This window comes from Abramis brama (genome assembly GCF_963993115.1).
Source record: "Abramis brama genome assembly, chromosome: 1".
NCBI lineage: Eukaryota > Metazoa > Chordata > Actinopteri > Cypriniformes > Leuciscidae > Abramis > Abramis brama.
Genome location: NC_139963.1, coordinates 69601877 through 69620952, shown reverse-complemented (window position 1 = coordinate 69620952; position 19076 = coordinate 69601877). Strand labels below are relative to the sequence as shown.

Genomic DNA, 19076 nt, shown 5'->3' with positions numbered 1-19076 from the left:
GCTTATACCTGTGTAATATTATGTAATTAGGAAACTACTGCATGCATTTAAGCTGTAAACTAGTAAGTTAAATCAAACTAAGGCAGAGATGGATAAGGTATGTGTAATGTTCACCGAAACCAAAACATTGAAGAACTGCCCACATATAGTTCCACTCCAGCCTGTCAAAGGCCTTTTCTGCGTCAAGGGAAAAGGCCGCACATGGACTAGGATGAACGTCTGCAAAATCAAGAACATGAAAGAGTCGACGCATATTATCGGATGCATGACGCCCCTTAATAAAACCGGTTTGGTCTTTTTTAATTAAACTATGAATTACTTTCTCCATACGACATGCCAGGACTTTAGCATAAACTTTTAAATCGCATGGGATGAGTGATATTGGTCTGTAGTTGGAGCAATCTAGCGGATCTTTACCCTTTTTAAGAAGCAATGATATCAATGATGTTTTTTGGTCCCTATGAAATGCCCCATGCTCAATTGCAAAATTAAACGAATCAAGCATGAGAGTCCCAACCAAATCCCATATTTCTAAGTACAATTCAGGTGGGAGGCCATCTAGGCCTGGTGACTTGCCCTTTTGAAGGCTTTTTAATGATTCATGGAGCTCCATGGAGAAATAATTTACCTAGATACTCTTTGCAGATAAACTCATCATATTCGGTTTCGGCTTTGTATAATTTTGCGTAAAAATCTTGAAATATATCATTAATTATCAAAGGATTCGTGGTGACCTGCTTATCCGAAGATTTTATTGCACTGATAAATGCCTTAGACTCGCATTCCCTCAACCTGAGGGCCAATAAATGTCTAGGTCTCTCCGATTCAAAATAATATTTTTGCCTAGTTCTATGTAAAATAAACTCTGCCTTTGATTGCGAAAGTAGATCATATTCCTCTTTTAAAGAAGACAATCGTGTAGCTTGTTGATCAGAAAAATGTTTTTTTTGTAAATTTTGTAATATTTGGATCTTATTTTCTAATTGTGTAAACTTTTTCGTTTTTGCTTTGGCAAGAGTAGAAGAGAAGGATATACAGAATCCTCGTATAGCACATTTAGTTGTTTCCCACAATATTTGAGGGTCTACATCGCAAGATGTATTAATTACGAGAAATTCCTTTATATAATCTTTTAGTGAATTAATGAACATCTGATTATTTAGTATTGATGTGTTAAACCGCCATCTAGGGGCCTTCCTCAGAAATTCTTTCTAACAAATAAAGTTAAAGAAATATCCTATAAAATTATTCAAAGATTTGATCCAGTTACATGCTTTTTAAAGAAATTTAGAAGTGATATTGATACTTCCTGCTCCTTTTGTGAAGGCTCTTCTGAAACTGTTGATCATTTGTTTTGGGAATGTCCTTTTGCTCGGTCTTTCTGGAATAATATTGATGCTCCGATTGTCCAAAAGGTTTTTTGTAACTTTTCTTTATCATATAGACTCATTCTTTTGGGGTTTTATGTCAAAGACAAGAGTCTAATTAATGCAAGTTTTTGTATAAACCTTCTTTTATATATTGGAAAGTTTCATATCCATAAATGTAAATATATGATAAGTAAACCCCACTTTAGCTTTTTCAAAGAAGAATTGAAGATGTATTTAAATACAATTTCAACTTCTGTTAACAAGAAAGCAATGAAAACATCCAGAATTTGTGCCATGTTTAATATTCTTCCTTAATATGTTTTTCTTTTTTGTGCCCTCTTCTCTTTTTTTCTTCTCTCTTTTTCTCTTTTTAAGACTATTGTTGAATAGATTTAAATTTCTTTCACATTTCCTCTTTTAATGTATGCTGAACCATAATTTCTCTTTTGTTTTGAAAGATTGTTTATATTTCTTGTAAGTATCGTCTTGTTCTGTTTGTTAATATTGCAATAAAAAAAAATAAAAATAAAAAAACCTTTATCTAAACCTCTCTATAATCGCAGGACTCGCGCGTCCTCCATGTCTGTATTTTTTTTTAGCACTTTTCACTCGTGTTTGTAGTTCTAACCGAATCCTCGGCCAACGCGCGATCTGCACTTCGGATTCTGACCGGAAATAGTAGACCATCCGGGTATCTTTGAAACCAACATACTACGATTTGGGATGTACTGATTCTATTTTCTGAGACTATTTAGGGAGGATAGTATGCGATTTGGGACGCACCGTCGAGTCTTCTGAGGTGAGGAGAGCAGTTCACGGTATTTCTCATATTTACTCAACCATCACACACACTTTATACAGTTTGATTAAGCGACAGACTCATTTCTGTATTGTTTTCATCGATCACAGCGATACTTGTGCGTCTTTTCTGGCGTCTTCCTTCTGAAATAAACATTTAGTGCAGCAGCAGCGAGCATGAGGAGAATATGTTGAGTTCATTCAGACCTGAGCGATGTTGTGTTCGTTTGTGTGATTGTCTCGATGTTTGGAGTGAGAACTTACTGAATGTCGAGGTAAAGTTTGAGATCTGTGAGGGGAATTATGTGAATCGATCTCTTACTTTACGTTGAGCCTATAATGAGCCACGTGAGACATTAAATCAACTCTTAGGCTAAATGTTAATAAATGAATAGCGTTTTACTCTTGAACAATATTTTGTGATGCTCTTTAGTTTTAAATGTTTTATGATCATTGTTAGTTTCAGCGCATATTATTTTAAAGCTACACTGTGTAACTTTTTTAGTTGATTCTTAGCAAAAAACACTTAGTTCTTTCAAAAATATATGTGCTCATTAATTTATATTTACTTCTTTCAAGTAATAAAGTATTCTCTTAAGTTTATAATCTGCCATTGAAAGTACATACGGGTGAGGGGTTCGAATGCAGGTCGCCATGTTGCCCCTCCATCTTGAAACTACATTAGCCAAAGAGGGACATGCCTGTAAATGCAAGCTTCGCCTTTTGCGTTTTTCTCTCAGTGACACCAGAGAACGACGGGCTCTGGTGACATCGTGACGAATGCGTGGGGGAGATTACTCGCGAGCGCCGGCAGATTTGAAAGATAGTGTGTGTGTGTGTGTGTGTGTGTGTGTGTGTGTGTGTATGTGTGTGTGTGTGTACTCACATTTGAAAGAGAGAATTAAAACGTCAACGCGACAGACAAATCAGCAAGACCATAGTCAATATTGGAGTAACTTTTCCCAGATGGAAAGAGCTCATGAGGAGAAAAGATTTTAAAACGGACGCCGAGGTTGCCTGCTTTCTTCTCGACAGGTAATTCAGCCTGTTGTAATTCATTTGTGTAAATTCGGAGTTTTATAGTTGCTTGTCTAACCATAGCATGGTTGACCTCATTCTCGCCAGAATGACCTCTAGTATAACTTCATCCTCGCGTCAATGGTGAAAAAGTATTGTTTACCTTGTAACATAAATCTGTGCTGCGACGGATCACAGGTGATGAATAGTTTTAAAGGCGCAATTTTTTAAGCTATATAAAAAAAGGACACTGTAAATTTTAGTTATTTTTAATTGCTTTTACTTTGTACACATTGTAACGTTAGCCTAATCTGATTATGCTGGGATAGCTGATTCCAAGGGTGACGTTTACCTCCTGACATACCTGTCCTGTAGTTTTATTCATTTTAAGGCCCTTTCACACTGGACGCGATTTTGACGCACGAATAATTCGCGCGATGGTTTTATTTTTTGATCAGCTGTTTGTGTAATGAGTGCTTTCACACCGAACGCGAATGTGCTGCGGTGAAAAAACGACTTTTATTTTTTCCGTTTCGATGTCGATTTTTTTTTCCTTTTGCGGCGACAGAAGAGGCTTCAGCTAATCACATACTACAACAATGATTGTGTGGCGTATCATTGCCAACCAACCCGGTTATCACGACTGTGAGTATGTTGTGTGATAGTTGTAGTTGTTGTATAGTCCTGTGCTGTGTAGGCTAGCAGGCTAAACTACATTTGGGATAGAAAGCTAATCGTCAAAGATAGAGATAGAGACCGTGTTTACGCGGCTCATGTGATGGGTTTTGACGCAAACTATTCGCACACGAACTATTCGCTTTTTCGTTACGCATCCGGTGTGAAAGGGCCTTTAGACGTATTGTTTATTATTGTCATGGACGAAGTCGATAACTGGAAGCCATGTTAATCTTGGAATAATACGGCCACCGTAGGAGTTAAAACGCCCTCGGAATTGAGAGGAACAGAAACTAATATTCACTGGGTAGTCATATACAATTTCACCGCTAGATGGGGGTAAAAATCACACAGTGTAGCTTTAATGATAGATCTAAGTACTTGATTAATGTCAAAATCAAACTAGATTTAGATTAATGTGGACATATTATGCTGCTATAGCCTAATTATTTCTCTGTAGTGGTTGATGGAGATGAGTGTCATAGTGATTGTTTTTGTGTTATTGATGTTTTATCCATGTCATATTGTGAAAGATTACAGTATTGTCTTTCAATATAGCAGTTTTACAGGCTTTTATCATGTATCCTGACTCAAATAATGTGTTTCTAACAGCAAACACTCAGAATAAAGTGAGATGATCTGCTGATGAGATCAGAGCATCAGGAAGAGCTGAAATCTGCAAAGACTGAGTTTACTAAAGAGGACAGTGAGAACACGAGTGATCCAGAACCCTGCAGAATGAAACACACTGAAGATCCTGAAGAACAAAGAGGTTGGTGTTTATTCTTCATTCATTCATGATGCTGAAGAACATTCATGTTAGAAACATTCAAGCACTTCACCTCATTTAGATAAACAGTTCAACTATGAAATGGTACAGAATGTTCTGGGCAGGGCTCCAGACTAACTTTTTTACTGACAAATTATTTAATAATAAATGGACAACGTACAGATTTTACAATGTGCAGTTTTATTTTAAAGGAACACGCCGACTTTTTGAGACTAACTTATTCTCCGTAACTCTGTCTGACGCACCCAACGCTAGCCTAGCTTAGCACAAAGACTGGAGGTAAACGGCTCCAGCTAGCATACTGCTTAGAGCCCTGTACGGGGCAAAAAATCCAGCCCTAACTGAGACCTGGCCCGTGGTGTTTAAGCCCTAATCCGGCCCCTGCCCGAAAACGTCTGCATTTTTTCAGCCCGAACCCGACCCGAGACCAACATCAATATCACTTTAAGCTCTCTCTGACGTGCGCTGACTCTGCTACACGCCCACACACTCACACACACACGCTATTAAGAGGTAAAATTTTATTATAGGCCTCAAACATAACTACCACCCCTGACAATTATGCCCACAAATATTAATACAGACTGTCCATTACAGAGAAGCATAAGCATGCAGTAGAGAATATTATATAGCCAAATGTAATCCAACAGTAAATAAAGATTTACCGCCTACCTTTTTTTGATGTTAAGTAACTTTACCGAAGAACAACGTTTCAAAGAACTCTTCGCAAAATGTGTTATCACATTAAAAATAACACATGATATTATAGTTTTGAAGTGCTGGAAAAAGATGTGTAGTACTTGTAAGCCTTTGACTATTTCTGTCACAATTCATAGTTCCCTTTCGAGGGGTCTCTCGTATTGCGTAAGGCTAGCTTACGCTATGGGAAAACCTCCTTTTCTCGAGAATATTGAAGCAAACTTTTTAAAACGCAGTGCAGCTGCACAGCGAGCACAACTGAGCGCGAGAGCAGTCATTGTCTGTGCTGCGGCAACTGCACAAACCTATGGTGAGGCGGCTTTGACGCGAGAACCAATCAGGGCGCCTGGTGCGTCAGAGCCCGCCAGTATGGGCGTGGTCAGAGGCTATATATTGCCGTGCCTCGCTTAGGTGCTCCAGATTTTTACTCCTTCAGCGACTTCTCCACTTCGCTGACCTCCGGAATAGAAGCACTCGTCGCCGTCGAAACGCCTTTCAGCGGATGCCCGCTTCATTCAGCACGCTGTTTTGCTGTGCTATCCAGCACGCCATATCCTTTTATTGCAAATCCTGTGTGTTCACCGCTGCGTTCACACTCTAAAAGAGTATATTTCCGAGGCATTGTTTCAAATGCCTCTCACCACCCGCGCCTCGTGTAGAGGCCCACTGCTGCCCGGAATGTGATGTGATGGATCTTACCACTCTGCGGGCTCGACTCGCCTGCTTCACCGATGACGACCCGCTCCCCGCCCCTTTGCTTGAGCCACGCAAGAAGAAGCGCCGTTCACAAAGGGAGCCTGAGCGAGCTGAGACGAGCGAGCTCACGCCGGCCCAGTCCCCGGGTGCCTCGGTCTCTCTCCAGCGGTCTCCCTCGCCAGTCCTGTTTACACAGGCCGACCAGCGACCCTCTCTGTGAGCGGTGGATCTCGTGTCGTTCGGGACTTCAGACTAGGAAGAAGAGGAAAAGGATGACAGCCTCTCCCTCGCGGCTTCGGACTGCGACGACTGGGCGGGGTCCGTTTCCGGCCCCCCTCCGTCCACACAAGACAGCGTGAGGACCAACATCGATGCAGAATTTCTCCGCGTACTCACCAAGGCTGTGGCAGACCTCTGGCTCGACTGGTCTCCACCCCAACAACCCTCACGCAGCAGGCTCGATGAGTGGTTTCTGCAAGGGCGCCGACAGACCCCTCAGCAGCGACCTGCCCCCTTCTTCCCCGTAGTTCATGATGACTTACTAAGTCGTGGAAGGCGCCGCCTTACGCCGCCGCTGCTTCACACGATGGCTGTCCTGCAAGTCTTTCAGGCCAAACTTCTCCGTTACCTGGACGAGTCTGGACCTGAATCAGATGCTTTCATGGATCTGCGTAGTGCCACTGACCTGGCCCTGCAGCCATTAAGAGCTTCTCCGAACTTGACGGATATGAAGGAGGTAGATAGGGCGGCTTTCCTGGACCCCCCCATCTCCAGTTTCGGTCTCTTTGGCCCGGCCATTAAGAGCTTCTCTGAGCGCTACACAGAGGCGCAGAAAGCATCACAGGCACTTCCTTCCGAAACGTTCCAGCTCGGCTTCGAGCTGCCAGACCAGAAGGAAGCCTCCTCAACAGCAGCCCAAGTCAGCGCCACCGGTCAGCCAGCTCCCGCTCTGCTAGGCGCGCTCCGTTCCCTGAGAGGCGGGGACCCCGACCGAGGATTGCGTTGGACCCTGAGCCTCGTAAGCCGTCCTATCCACAGGGAGAAAAAGAGAGAATTCGAGTCCCGCCGAGGCCGGACCGATCTCTCGAAAATCCTTCAGACATTCCCCAGTTCTCTCTGTTCAGGCGGCTGGAAACTCTGGAAACTCTGCAGCAAACGAGTCTGCCATGTAGCACGCTCACCTGCAAGCAAACGCTGTTTTCACAGCGACACAAATAAAGCAAGAACAGAGCTCTTTTCTCCATGTGTCATGTAGGTCATGTGCCCGCTATGAAGTTTGCACACCTACACACAAGCACTGTCCCCACAGTAGCCAATTTGCCATCACATGCTGCGAATTTAACAAATGTAGAAGGTGTGCCCACCACAAGCTCTGCACCTCCACACATAAACACTGCATACAGTCTCTAGCCAGCTCACGCTGCCAGTGTAGTTCAGGTGTCCATTATGGTGTGCGCGCCCCTACACATAAACACTTCCAACACGGTGTCATCTTTTTCCCCTATCAGGGAAAAGAAGGTAATAAATGTAGACTGTGTGCCCACTGCTATGAACTAGGGCTGCACGATATGAGGAAAAGCTGCGATGTGCGATAACATTGTTTAATATTGCGATGACGATATGACTTGCGATAAATATTCAAATGTGAATGTTAGCTGTTCCCATGTCTTAGTGCTTTAATTTGGTTTTTCGTGATAGGTCAAACGTTTATTACCTGCCTGATTCACATTACATGATTTTAGCGCGATTTTGGCACGATCCGTTTGACGTTTTATGCTTCACGACAGAAAGACTAGCATGTTAAATTTTTAACGGTCCTCCATGACGGGTTGAGTATGTGAGAGAGAGTGAATGTGCGCGAGTGAGTGAGTGAGCGAGGGACAGTGTGTGTGTGTGTGTGTGTGTGTGTGTGTGTGTGTGTGTGTGTGTGTGTGTGTGTGTGTGTTTGTGCGCGCGAGTGAGCGTGAGTGAGCGTGTGTGTGTTTGTGCGTGCGTGCGTGCGTGCGTGCGTGCGTGCGTGCGTGCGTGCGTGTGTGCGTGCGTGAATGTTTTTGTGGTGACGGACTGGTTGGAAAGCAACGTAGTCTTGTCCATGACACGACAAGATTTTAGGAGTCAAAATCGTGTAATCTGACACTGTGACTATCATAACAGACACAAAAATCTTGTAATCTGAACCAGGCATTATTCATCGTGTCAGGCGGTCTGTTGTGATGTGTTCATCGCGCGAGTTCATATCGCGATGACGATGAAAATTCGATGTATCGTTCAGCCCTACTATGAACACACCGCTACATGTGAAAACTGTTCCTGTGGGGCTAGTTTCCACCCAAGCCCACACTATCCACGACTTTCCCGAACTCTGACCTTTCCCGTGATCGCTATGGCAACGTAGAACAAGCCGGTAACGAACTTCCGGTTTACGTTAGCCTGAAGATACCGCTATCAGAGAGCCTCAACAAGCACAAACAACTTGCTTGGATAATGAGGAGTAGAGCTTAGATCGGGCCCAAAAAATCAAGCTCGACCCTACCTGAGCCCGTTGTGTCCGAGCCGGCCCGACACATTAACTGTAATTATGAGCCCGAGCCCAATTTTGACCCAATCATTTTTAATACGTGGGCCGTTATAACCAGGGGCGGCGCCAGATATTTTTTTTAACGTGTGCTGAGGGGGTGCTAGATATATAATATATAAATACTTTTAATAAATGAGCAAAAATTGGCCACTTAATATTTAATATTCAATTATTTTAATGATCACAATTAAAGTATTAATTTTATTAAATTGAACAAGCACAACATTCGGCATTCAATCAAATATTATTAAAGATTTATTATTATTAATAATGTTATTTCAACACAATATCTCGTTATTTAGACATCATGTGTTCCGAGTGTGCGTGCAATAAGCAAGATGTGCATTTGTAAATCCAGTGACACACGTGCATTGATTTTTAAACTAGTGTTTTCTGTCAGTGTCGGCTGCAAAGATGAAGTTGACGATCGCCATCTCCGTAGTGAACGCGCCTATAACCTAGAGAGAAATGCACATCTTGGATTACATAATCAGAGAGTAGCCTATTTCTTTTCATTTTGAATTGTTTCGTTTAAAGACATTTAAAGCTTTCTTAAGATAGGCTATATTTGTCTGAGTTTCGGTTAATTATGATGAGATGCACTCCTGTTCACGTGCAATGCCGTCTGCGGCGCGCCGGTGCCTACATGTCATGATTTATATTGTCTGCTATATATGCTTCTTATGTATTAAATCCAGCCAATTGCTTGATGAAAAATGTATTAAAATTAAGATACAATTTATACAAAACGAAATTCACTTTAAAGAAAGGTTCTTTCTACAAAACAAAACTTAATGAAGAAAATTAAGTTTAATCATGTCTGACCCATTAACAAAATCATGTCTGACCCCACTATGTCTCCCGATGCATCCTATCATGGTGTTCACTTTTCATAATCAACATAGATGGAAAAAAACACATTATAATTTTTGAACAAATATGAAACTAAATGCTATTTAATGGCTACAACAAATATAGTAGGCCTACATACTCTCTATCTGTACAAATTGCTGCACATTCAAGTTAATTCTCGAATTAATTTTCAAATTATTGAAAACAATAAACATACCACTTAAAAATATATAGGCTACAGTTGTACTGCAGTTTTTTCTAAGTAGCGTTACAAGAAACACTCTTTCTGCGTAGAGGGTCCGTTTATGTTGGAAACAGCTCCCATTCATTAAATCCTTCAGTTTTCGCGTGTTGTTTGTACACCTGACAACGTTACACGTTGAGCCACAAGGAGCCATTTCTTATCTGTCAGCATTACTACTTGTCAGTAATCAGTTTCACCCGTTTTTACTGCGACGCGAGTATCCCCTGTGTGCTATTTTCATTAAGCGTTAGGCTAAACCGGAACTGAGATACCGGCAACAGGAAGTATCGAGTGTCATGGCGACGCCCATTAAGACTCGCAGGAAAGTTGTGGATACTGCCCCTGTACATGAGCGCTGCTCACACGGGAGGGAAAACATTAGACAGCCGGACGGCCGGGCACCTATCTCACAGCGACCCAGGTCCTGTCTTCATCCAACCCCTAACTATGAGGGCCGAAGCCTGGGAGGCTATCCCTGAAATATCAAAATGGGTGTTGAACATAATAAAACGAGGTTACTCGCTCCAGTTTGCTCACAGACTTCCACACTTTCGAGCCAAGGTCGAGACAATGGTCGAAAAGGGCGTGGCCCACGTTCTCCGTACCGAAGTGTCAAAACTGTTGGAAAAGGGAGCTGTCAAAACCGTTCCTATGTCACAGAGCGAGTCAGGCTTTTACAGACGCTACTTCCTCGTCCCCAAAAAGGATGGCGGTCTCTGACCCATTCTAGATCTCAGACATTTGAACAAAGCGCTTATGACGTGTCCGTTCAGGATGTTGACAACCATACAAATTCTCGCGCATATTGGCCCGGGAGATTGTTTTTTTTTCAGTAGATCTGAAAGACGCCTATTTTCACATCCAGATAGCGCCCCATCACAGACCATTCCTGAGGTTTGCATTTGAAGAGCAGGCTTATCAGTACACAGTACTAGCATTCGGCCTGTCTCTAGCGCCCTGTACCTTCATGAAGTGTATGGACGCTGCGCTCTTCCCCTTGAGACAATGGGGAGTGCGAGTGTTAAACTACAATATATAGCCTCTGACCACACCCATCTGGCGGGCTCTGACACGCCAGCCGTCCTGATTGGTTCTGGCGTCAAAGCCGCCTCGCCATAGGTTCGTGAAGTTGCTGCAGCACAGCCAATGACCGCTCTCATGCTCAGTTGTGCTCGCTGTGCAGCTGCACTGCATTTTAAAAAGTTTGCTTCAATATTCTGGAGAAAAAGAGGTTTTCCCATAGCGTAAGCTAGCCTTACGCAATACTTGTTCCCTCATCTCAGGGAACTGAGGTTACGTTAGTAACCAAGTAGTTATGGCTCGAGTTACTACATTAGCCTAAATCCATGGTGAATGTTGCTGATTTGTGGACTGAAAGCCTTTTATAAGTGTTTCTCTTGTTTCCACGTCAGCGCTGTTTGATCTGATATCTATGGGTTAGGGTTAGTTGGGGAACTGTGCGTCGAATCGAAATGATTCTCATTGGATCTCGCAGCGATGATGTTATTAATTCTGAGGCGAATTCAATGGATTTCTTCACTGGATCTCCAGAGTCTGGATCTCCCAGTAACAGTGTTGTGTGATCGAGATCGGCCCGCGACTGGCAAGTTTGGGGCGCTGCGCTGTCTATGATTGGTCCGAAATAATAAACGGTCTAATAAACGGAAGCATAAATGAGTAGCGCATTTTCATTTAACTTTTTTTTTGTTTGCATTCGCTGCTCAGCAACGCTATGGTCGCACCAGCAAGAAAAATGGTCACAAAAATGGTCACTTTTATTTTACATAATCAGTAAACACCAAGTTACTAATAAAGTTGTATTTGTCAAATATCATATGTTGTTCATAGTTATAGAGATTCTTCTTGGAGTAACTTTGGTAACAGGGTTGATGAATACAGTCAGTGCTACATTTTGTGAGACAATGGATTGAGATTATTTTCTTGTCTTTCCATCATGCAGTAGAAAGAGCCCAGATGATGTCACTTCCTGTGTGTCGCAGTTTTAAGAAATGCTCTGTTTTTAAACGGAGGAAAATCATGTTAAAAGTAACAGGGTTGAGTGAAACATGTAGGACATGGGTAATGCTAATAAACGTTTGTTATTTCTCACGGTAATTCACTTGAGCTTGTTTCTGGTGTCCCACTTTCACATGCGCATGAATGGAAGTCAGTGCAAGGAAAAGTCTAGTGTCATGCTAAATGACTAAATGTAAATGTAGTGTGAATGTCCATTAATAATTAACGGTTTTAGTCAAATAAATATCAATCTCAAAGTTGATGTCAAAATATGGCAATATTGTATATTTTAATGCTAATATCATGTTAGATAATTGTCATTTACCAAATATATGTGATAGTTCTTGCTAAAGAAATATGGGATTCGTGCCTATGTTTTAAAAATAATAATTGGAAGATAAATTTTCCTCATTTTTGTAAAGTTTTAAGGACATATGTTCAATTTATAAAAAGACATCAAATTATCATAATATTTTATAACAGTTGTCTACTTTCTACTATTACATCAGGGCTCACTTTCATGTCTTTACACTTTATATTTCTCTCTTTTAATTATTTTGATGCACTGAAAATGAAATTAATAATTTTCTCTTTGATTTCAGACCTGAGTGAAGTGAGGGAGGAACATCATGTCAATCCTGAAGGAAAACCATTGAGTCGCTCAAAGACTAAAAATATTTTTTTAAAGAAACGAGCCAAGAAATCTTTCACCTGCACTCAGTGTGGAAATAGTTTCACAAGCCAACATGGTCTTGATGTTCACATGAGAGTTCACACTGGAGAGAAGCCGTTCACATGTGATCAGTGTGGAAAGAGTTTCACATACAAACAAAATCTTAATGTTCACATGAGGATCCACACCGGAGTGAAGCCGTTCTCATGTGATCAGTGCGGCAAAACATTTCTTAGTGCATCAAACCTGAAGGCACACCTGACAGTTCATATGAAGGAGAAGCCGCATTCATGTTCTGTGTGTGGAAAGAGTTTTTCACTGCTGCAATATTTACATAGACATCAGAAAACTCACACTGGTGTGAGAGAGTACATGTGCTTTGAGTGTGAGAAGACTTTTACTAGAGCAGGCAATTTAAAACTGCACCAGAGAATTCACACTGGAGAAAAACCTTTCATGTGTTCACACTGTGACAAGAGATTCAGTCACTCATCAACTCTGAAAACACATGAGATGATCCACACTGGAGAGAAGCCGCACACGTGTGATCAATGTGGGAAGTGTTTCACTAACAAAATGAAACTTGATGTTCACATGAGGATCCACACGGGAGAGAAGCCATTCATGTGTGATCAGTGTGAAAAGAGATTCTCATGCAAAAATAATCTTAAGAAACACATGAGGATCCACACCGGAGAGAAGCCGTTCTCATGTGATCAATGTGGCAGAACATTTCTTAAGGCATCAGTCCTGAAGACACACCTGACAGTTCATACGAAGGAGAAGCCGCATTCATGTTCTGTGTGTGGAAAGAGTTTTTCACGGCTGCAATATTTACATGCACATCAGAAAACTCACTCTGATGTGAGAGAGTACATGTGCTTTGAGTGTGAGAAGACTTTTACTACAGTAAACTGTTTAAAACGGCACCAAAGAATTCACACTGGAGAAAAACCTTACAAGTGTTCACACTGTGACAAGAGATTCAGTGACTCATCATCTCTGAAAACACATGAAAATACACACACTGGAGAACAACCTTACAAGTGTTCACACTGTGACAAGAGATTCGGTGACTCATCATCTCTGAAAAGACATGAAAATACACACACTGGAGAAAAACCTTACAAGTGTTCACACTGTGACAAGAGATTCGGTGACTCATCATCTCTGAAAACACATGAGAGGATCCACACTGGAGAAAAACCTTACAAGTGTTCACACTGTGACAAGAGATTCAGTCAGTCATCACATCTAAAAACACATGAGATGATCCACACTGGAGAAAAACCTTACAAGTGTTCACACTGTGACAAGAGATTCAGTCGGTCAGCACATCTGAAAACACATGAGAGGATCCACACTGGAGAAAAACCTTACAAGTGTTCACACTGTGATAAGAGATTCAATCGGTCAGAACATCTGAAAACACATGAGAGGATCCACAGCAGAGAGAAGCCGCACACGTGTGATCAGTGTGGAAAGAGTTTCTCTAATAAAACTCACCTGAAGCGTCACATGAAGATCCATGCAGTGGAGAAACCACATCACCTCAGTCTGAGATCACTGTAAGTAGTTTATTTTCATGTGCTGAGCAACAAAGTCTCTTCTGTGTAAGTTAGACACATATCACCCTATAGCCAAATCTCTCCTCTCCACCTATAGCCGGTGTGTGGTGAGCACAGGGCACTTTATTGATTGTTTGATATCTATTAACCCTCTGGGGTCTGAGGTGTTTTCTGGCCCTGGAGGTGTTCTGACATGCTCTGACATTTGTGCTCATTTCTGTTACTTGTGACATTTTCATGGCTTAAAGGAGAACTCCGGTCAATTTTAACATTGAGCTCATTTTTTTGTAAATTTGGAGTGCTGTCAGTACAGAAAACAACGACAAAAATCGGTGTTGCCTACACCGTGTTATCCTCTTTTTAAAATTTGCACCCTGTTGACTTCAATGGGGCAATGTTTAAACCTGCTTTTAGCCTCTTAACATCCTTGATGTGTCATTACAAGTGCCCAGCCATGTGAGTGATTCCTTTAGAGTGAACACGGGTGAATCTGAGTGCAGTAAATGTGAAAGACATGAATAAAATTGTTATTTCAGCCAGCGCTCATACCTGTATTTACATCCTGTTTTCGGTGGAAGTCCATAGTAATCGATTGTCGAGTTCACGCTCATAGGTTTAGTTACCTATCATCATGCGCGTGAACTTTAGGGCCGGACTGAAGCTGGTACTAGGGCGTGGCAGGGGGGCTCGACACCGCCCCCTGGAATGGTGTCCGAAAACTTGGTCAATAAATCAAACACACTTGCATGTAATAATATGAAACTCAGTACACATATAGATCTCATCGGGCCGAACAACTTTCGTGCTCTAAGTTTTACACCAGCCCAACAGGAAGTCAGTTATTATACGTTGTTTGGAAAACGCATACAATGGAATGTGAAATACTCCTCCTAGGCAATTCATCCGATTGCCACCAAACTCGGTGTGAATGAAGTCAAGACATTGAGGATGAATTCTTGCGAACAGATTTTTGATATCTCGAATGGTTTGGCCGTGGCGAGGAAACGATTTTATGGCGAATAATGGGACACAGGAAGTGTGTTATAACTTCTGCATACATTAACTGATCTTGATGAAACTTCAGCAGTGTGTTCGTTGTAAGAGGCCGAGTACATAGATGTGACTATTGTGAGTCAAAGTTATAGCGCCACCAACTGGCAGCAGGAAGTGTGTCACTTTCAAAATGCTTTGAAGTCACTCTCTTATTTTTACCCGATTTGCTTCAAATTTTATGTGTATAATGTAAACACACGGCAGATGTAGACCTGTGGAAGGATTATTGATATCTTAGATACTGTTGCCGTGGCAACGCATCAAACTTTAATATTCTTTTCGGATGCTTTTGAGACTCTTCACATGCTTGAAAATGGATGAAACTCAACAGACACATCACACTTATTAGCCAGTAGACGTGAAAAGTTTCAGAAACGGGCGTGGCAGGGGGGCTCAACAGCGCCCCCTTGAACGGGGTCTGAAAACTTGGTCCATATATCAAACAGGCTTGCATGAATTAATATGAAACTCGGTACACATATAGATCTCATCGGGCCAAACAACTTTCCCTGGTCAAGTTTTACGCCAGCCCAACAGGAAGTCGGCTATTATGGGTTGTTTGAAAAACACATGCTGTGGAATTTGATGTCCTCTTCCTAGAGAATTCATCCAATCGCCTCCAAACTCTGTCCGCATAAAGTCAAGACATTGAGGATGCTAAATTGCGGACTGATTTTTGATATCTCGAACGGTTTGGTCGTGGCGAGGAAACAAATTTATGGCAAGAAAAGAGAAACACGAAGTGGTATAACTTCTGCACACATTAACTGATCTTGATGAAACTTCAGCAGTGTGTTCGTGGTAAGAGGCCAATCAGATGGATGTAACTATTGTGAGTCAAAGTTATAGCGCCACCAACTGGTAACAGGAAGTGTGTCACTTTCAAAATGCTTTTGACAAAAGTGAGGGGGTTAATTTTATGTACAGTCACAAAAATCAGTACACATATTGGTCTCATCGAGCCGGACAATTTTCTAATTTACATTAATTAGCTCCGAGCAACAGGAAGTCAGATATTTTGGTTTGAATGTGAATTTCTTTGCAAAATCAGCCTCTGAATTTTTACCCACTCCTCTTAAGTGGTTTATTTTATTCCCACCAAACTTTTTCAACATGATGAAAATACATTAAAGATGCTAAATTGTAAACAGATAATAAATATCTCAAAGGGTTTTGCTATGGCGAGGGATTAAAATAATGTCAAAAAAGGAAACACTAAAAACCTCCTATCTTCTAAAAATGTAATTATACACAATTTATTTCTATATAAAATTATGCAAATATCAGAACTAAACCCATTTTATTCTTTTTTTTTTTTTTCAATTTTATAATTGTTTGTTTAAAAACATCCAGAATGTTTTTTTAGTCCAAAAAATAAATAAATGTCATAGTGCTATACTGCCCTCTTGTGTTCAAAGTCAGGTTGGCCTATTGTATGTGTATATATATATATATATATATATATGTATATAATATATATATATATATATATATATATATATATATATATATATATATATATATATATATAATTTTTTTTTTTTTTTTTTTTTTTTGTTACATATACATATATCGTATCGTATCGGAGTGGTGGTGGCGCAGTGGATGCCTTTGGTGTGAGAGACCCGGGTTCGAATCCACTGTGAGACACCAATGTGTCCCTGAGCAAGACACTTAACCCCTAGTTGCTCCAGAGGCGTGCGACCTCTGACATATATATAGCAATTGTAAGTCGCTTTGGATAAAAGCGTCAGCTAAATGAATAAATGTAAATGTAATGTAATGTAACGTTTGGTTTTAGCAGTTTTCTGTCAAACACAGCACATCTAGATTATAGTCTGTAATCATATCATTAACAATGAGTGCTTTTGAAGTAAGCGATCGAATATTCAGCAACCCAAGCTTTAGCATTTGCTAATCTGTATTATAGCTGTTTTTTATTTGGTAAACATCAATTAAATTTTTAACCTTAGATGGGTTTAAACGTTTTTTGGATTTCCTAATTCGGGGAACAGAAACACTCTATATGATGATATCTTGGTGAAAGAGGCTCTATGTGATGGGATTTATCTGACCTTGGTGACGTGAGGCCGCTAGCAGACGGTCGGTTTAGCCAGTCTGTCTGCTTCCTGACCTGAGCCCCAGATTGTCATGTTTGAGCTCTAAGACTATGATCCATATTACTAGAAAGAAGAGCAGCACCATCCCAGGAGGGATGAATCTCTTTTCAACAGGTCAGGTCTTCCCCAAAAACTTAATCTGCATTGCTATTTGTACTCGTGAATACGCAGGCCACAAGAAGTAATTTTTATTTTTATTTTTTTAAATCACATGCTAGCTGGCAACAAAGGATTCCATTCATTATGCCAAGCTAGCGGTAGCGCTGCCAAACTAAAACAATGCATGCACTGAGACAAAAATGCGTTTGCCCATCTGTCTAAATGTAGGAAAGGTTTGTTTTAAATAAACGGAGGAGTGTTCCTTTAAAAGTGTATTATAACAGTATATAAACTTCCTTATGTGTGATTTAAAGAAGCTTACAAATAAATAATTTTTAACCTTAAATATTAGAATGATGTACCAACTGGGGTTCCTTATGGTTTACTTTACAGCGTTAGTTGAGAGAGATTTTTTCTTATGTACTGTACCTGATAGGCCCCAACTTAATCAATATGGAATCAGATTGTGTCAAATTATTATTATTTTTTTTATTTTTTTTCCACAGGCCTTCACAGGGGAGAGACTAGTTGACACATCAGGACTGCGCTGTCGTCGCGTCCAGGCGCAGGTCCTTCATCAGATCTGGATCCCGCGGACTGTGGTAAACCTCGGGATACACAGAGAGACTAATATAAGCATGGACACCATCCTTCTCATGATGTAACGAGTACATCAGGATTTATAGGAAGTGTTCCCAGTTCTGGCTGGCCTAATCTATGCAGCCTAACATTGAATTATAGAAGTCTATAATGTGTTATGTGAATGCTAGGTCAAAGAGATGTGTCTTTAATCTAAAAAACTCGTTCCCGCAGTTCTTCTGGATTTAGTCTGTCTCAGTTTCTTCATGTTACGTTCCACGTGTGTTTGTGTATTTTTCTTTTTTTGTGTGTGTTTGTGTTTCTATACGTTATTCCTAGGTGGTGATCATTGGTTGCCCATAAGAGATGTGACGTCACAACGTTAAAATCAGAACTGACGTTCCAGCAATCCACAGACGTTCTGTGGGTTTAAAAGGCCCAGTGACCAAGAGCGAGGGAGGTCAGCGCCAGATCTCAGACAACTTCCCATGCCTGGAGTTGTTTGTTGAAACCATGATTACGTTTATGATTGTTTTTTTGTTTGTTTTTGCTTATGCAAGTGTTTAGAGATGAACATTCCTTTGTTAGTATTACTGCCGATGCAATGTTTCGAGTTAGAACACTAGACGTCCGTAGTGCGTGTGACCTGTGTGTGTGTGTGTGTGTGTGTTCCATCTTTAAAGACCACGGTAGTTAGAATTGTTTTCTGTTATTTAGTTGGAGAGTGATCACCACGCATTGAATTTACTGGGGTTTTTTTAGACAGCGTAGTTTATTTAAGGCGGCGTATACACTGAAGATTTCAGGTTTTGTTTCTGCATTTTTCTTTTGATAGGTAGATTTAGAGGTTTGGGTGAAATAGTTATGTTTTGAATATTTAATTGATTTGATGACACTCTTGTTTTCTTGCTTTGTTTTCCTTTTATATTTTATAATTTTTCATGTTTTGTAACGTCATTCACACCTTTTCAAATTAAACGTTTTCAACGTTTACTCTGGTATTCCTCGTTGTTTCTGCTACTTGCACACACGGCAACAGCGTCTCACGTAAGTGTCGCGCAATCGTCCCGTTTACATCTTAAACACATTTACATCTTAAACACGTTTACATCTTAAACATAAAAAAAATTATAAAAAAATTATTGCATCACAATAAGTGTATTGTGATTGTCAAAACATTTTAGTAACTAAACTGAATTTTATTAGGCTTAGTGACAACATGTTACAATGTTTAGCCTAGGCTACATGG

General features: G+C 40.8%; 2 protein-coding genes across 2 annotated transcripts in view; one reads left to right on the top strand and one right to left on the bottom strand.

Moving 5' to 3' along the window:
• Positions 1-19076, bottom strand: part of LOC311094388 (uncharacterized protein) — an 84274-nt gene that overhangs the window by 31710 nt on the left and 33488 nt on the right. The window lies entirely within an intron of this gene.
• LOC311094337 (uncharacterized protein) lies at positions 2051-18828 on the top strand. The gene is made up of 4 exons (XM_084132263.1): positions 2051-2169; positions 4473-4632; positions 12338-13976; positions 17755-18828. Exons 2-4 carry the CDS (start codon positions 4506-4508, stop codon positions 17774-17776), a joined length of 1788 nt encoding a protein of 595 aa, XP_083988389.1. The 5' UTR covers positions 2051-2169; positions 4473-4505; the 3' UTR covers positions 17777-18828.

Excerpts from the sequence above, each read along its gene's own strand:
- LOC311094337 (XM_084132263.1), top strand. The coding sequence starts at position 4,506 with ATGAGATCAGAGCATCAGGAAGAGCTGAAATCTGCAAAGACTGAGTTT. Across the intron at positions 4,633-12,337 it reads AGATCCTGAAGAACAAAGAG|ACCTGAGTGAAGTGAGGGAG; the intron begins GTTGGTGTTTAT and ends CTTTGATTTCAG. Across the intron at positions 13,977-17,754 it reads CACCTCAGTCTGAGATCACT|GCCTTCACAGGGGAGAGACT; the intron begins GTAAGTAGTTTA and ends TTTTTTCCACAG.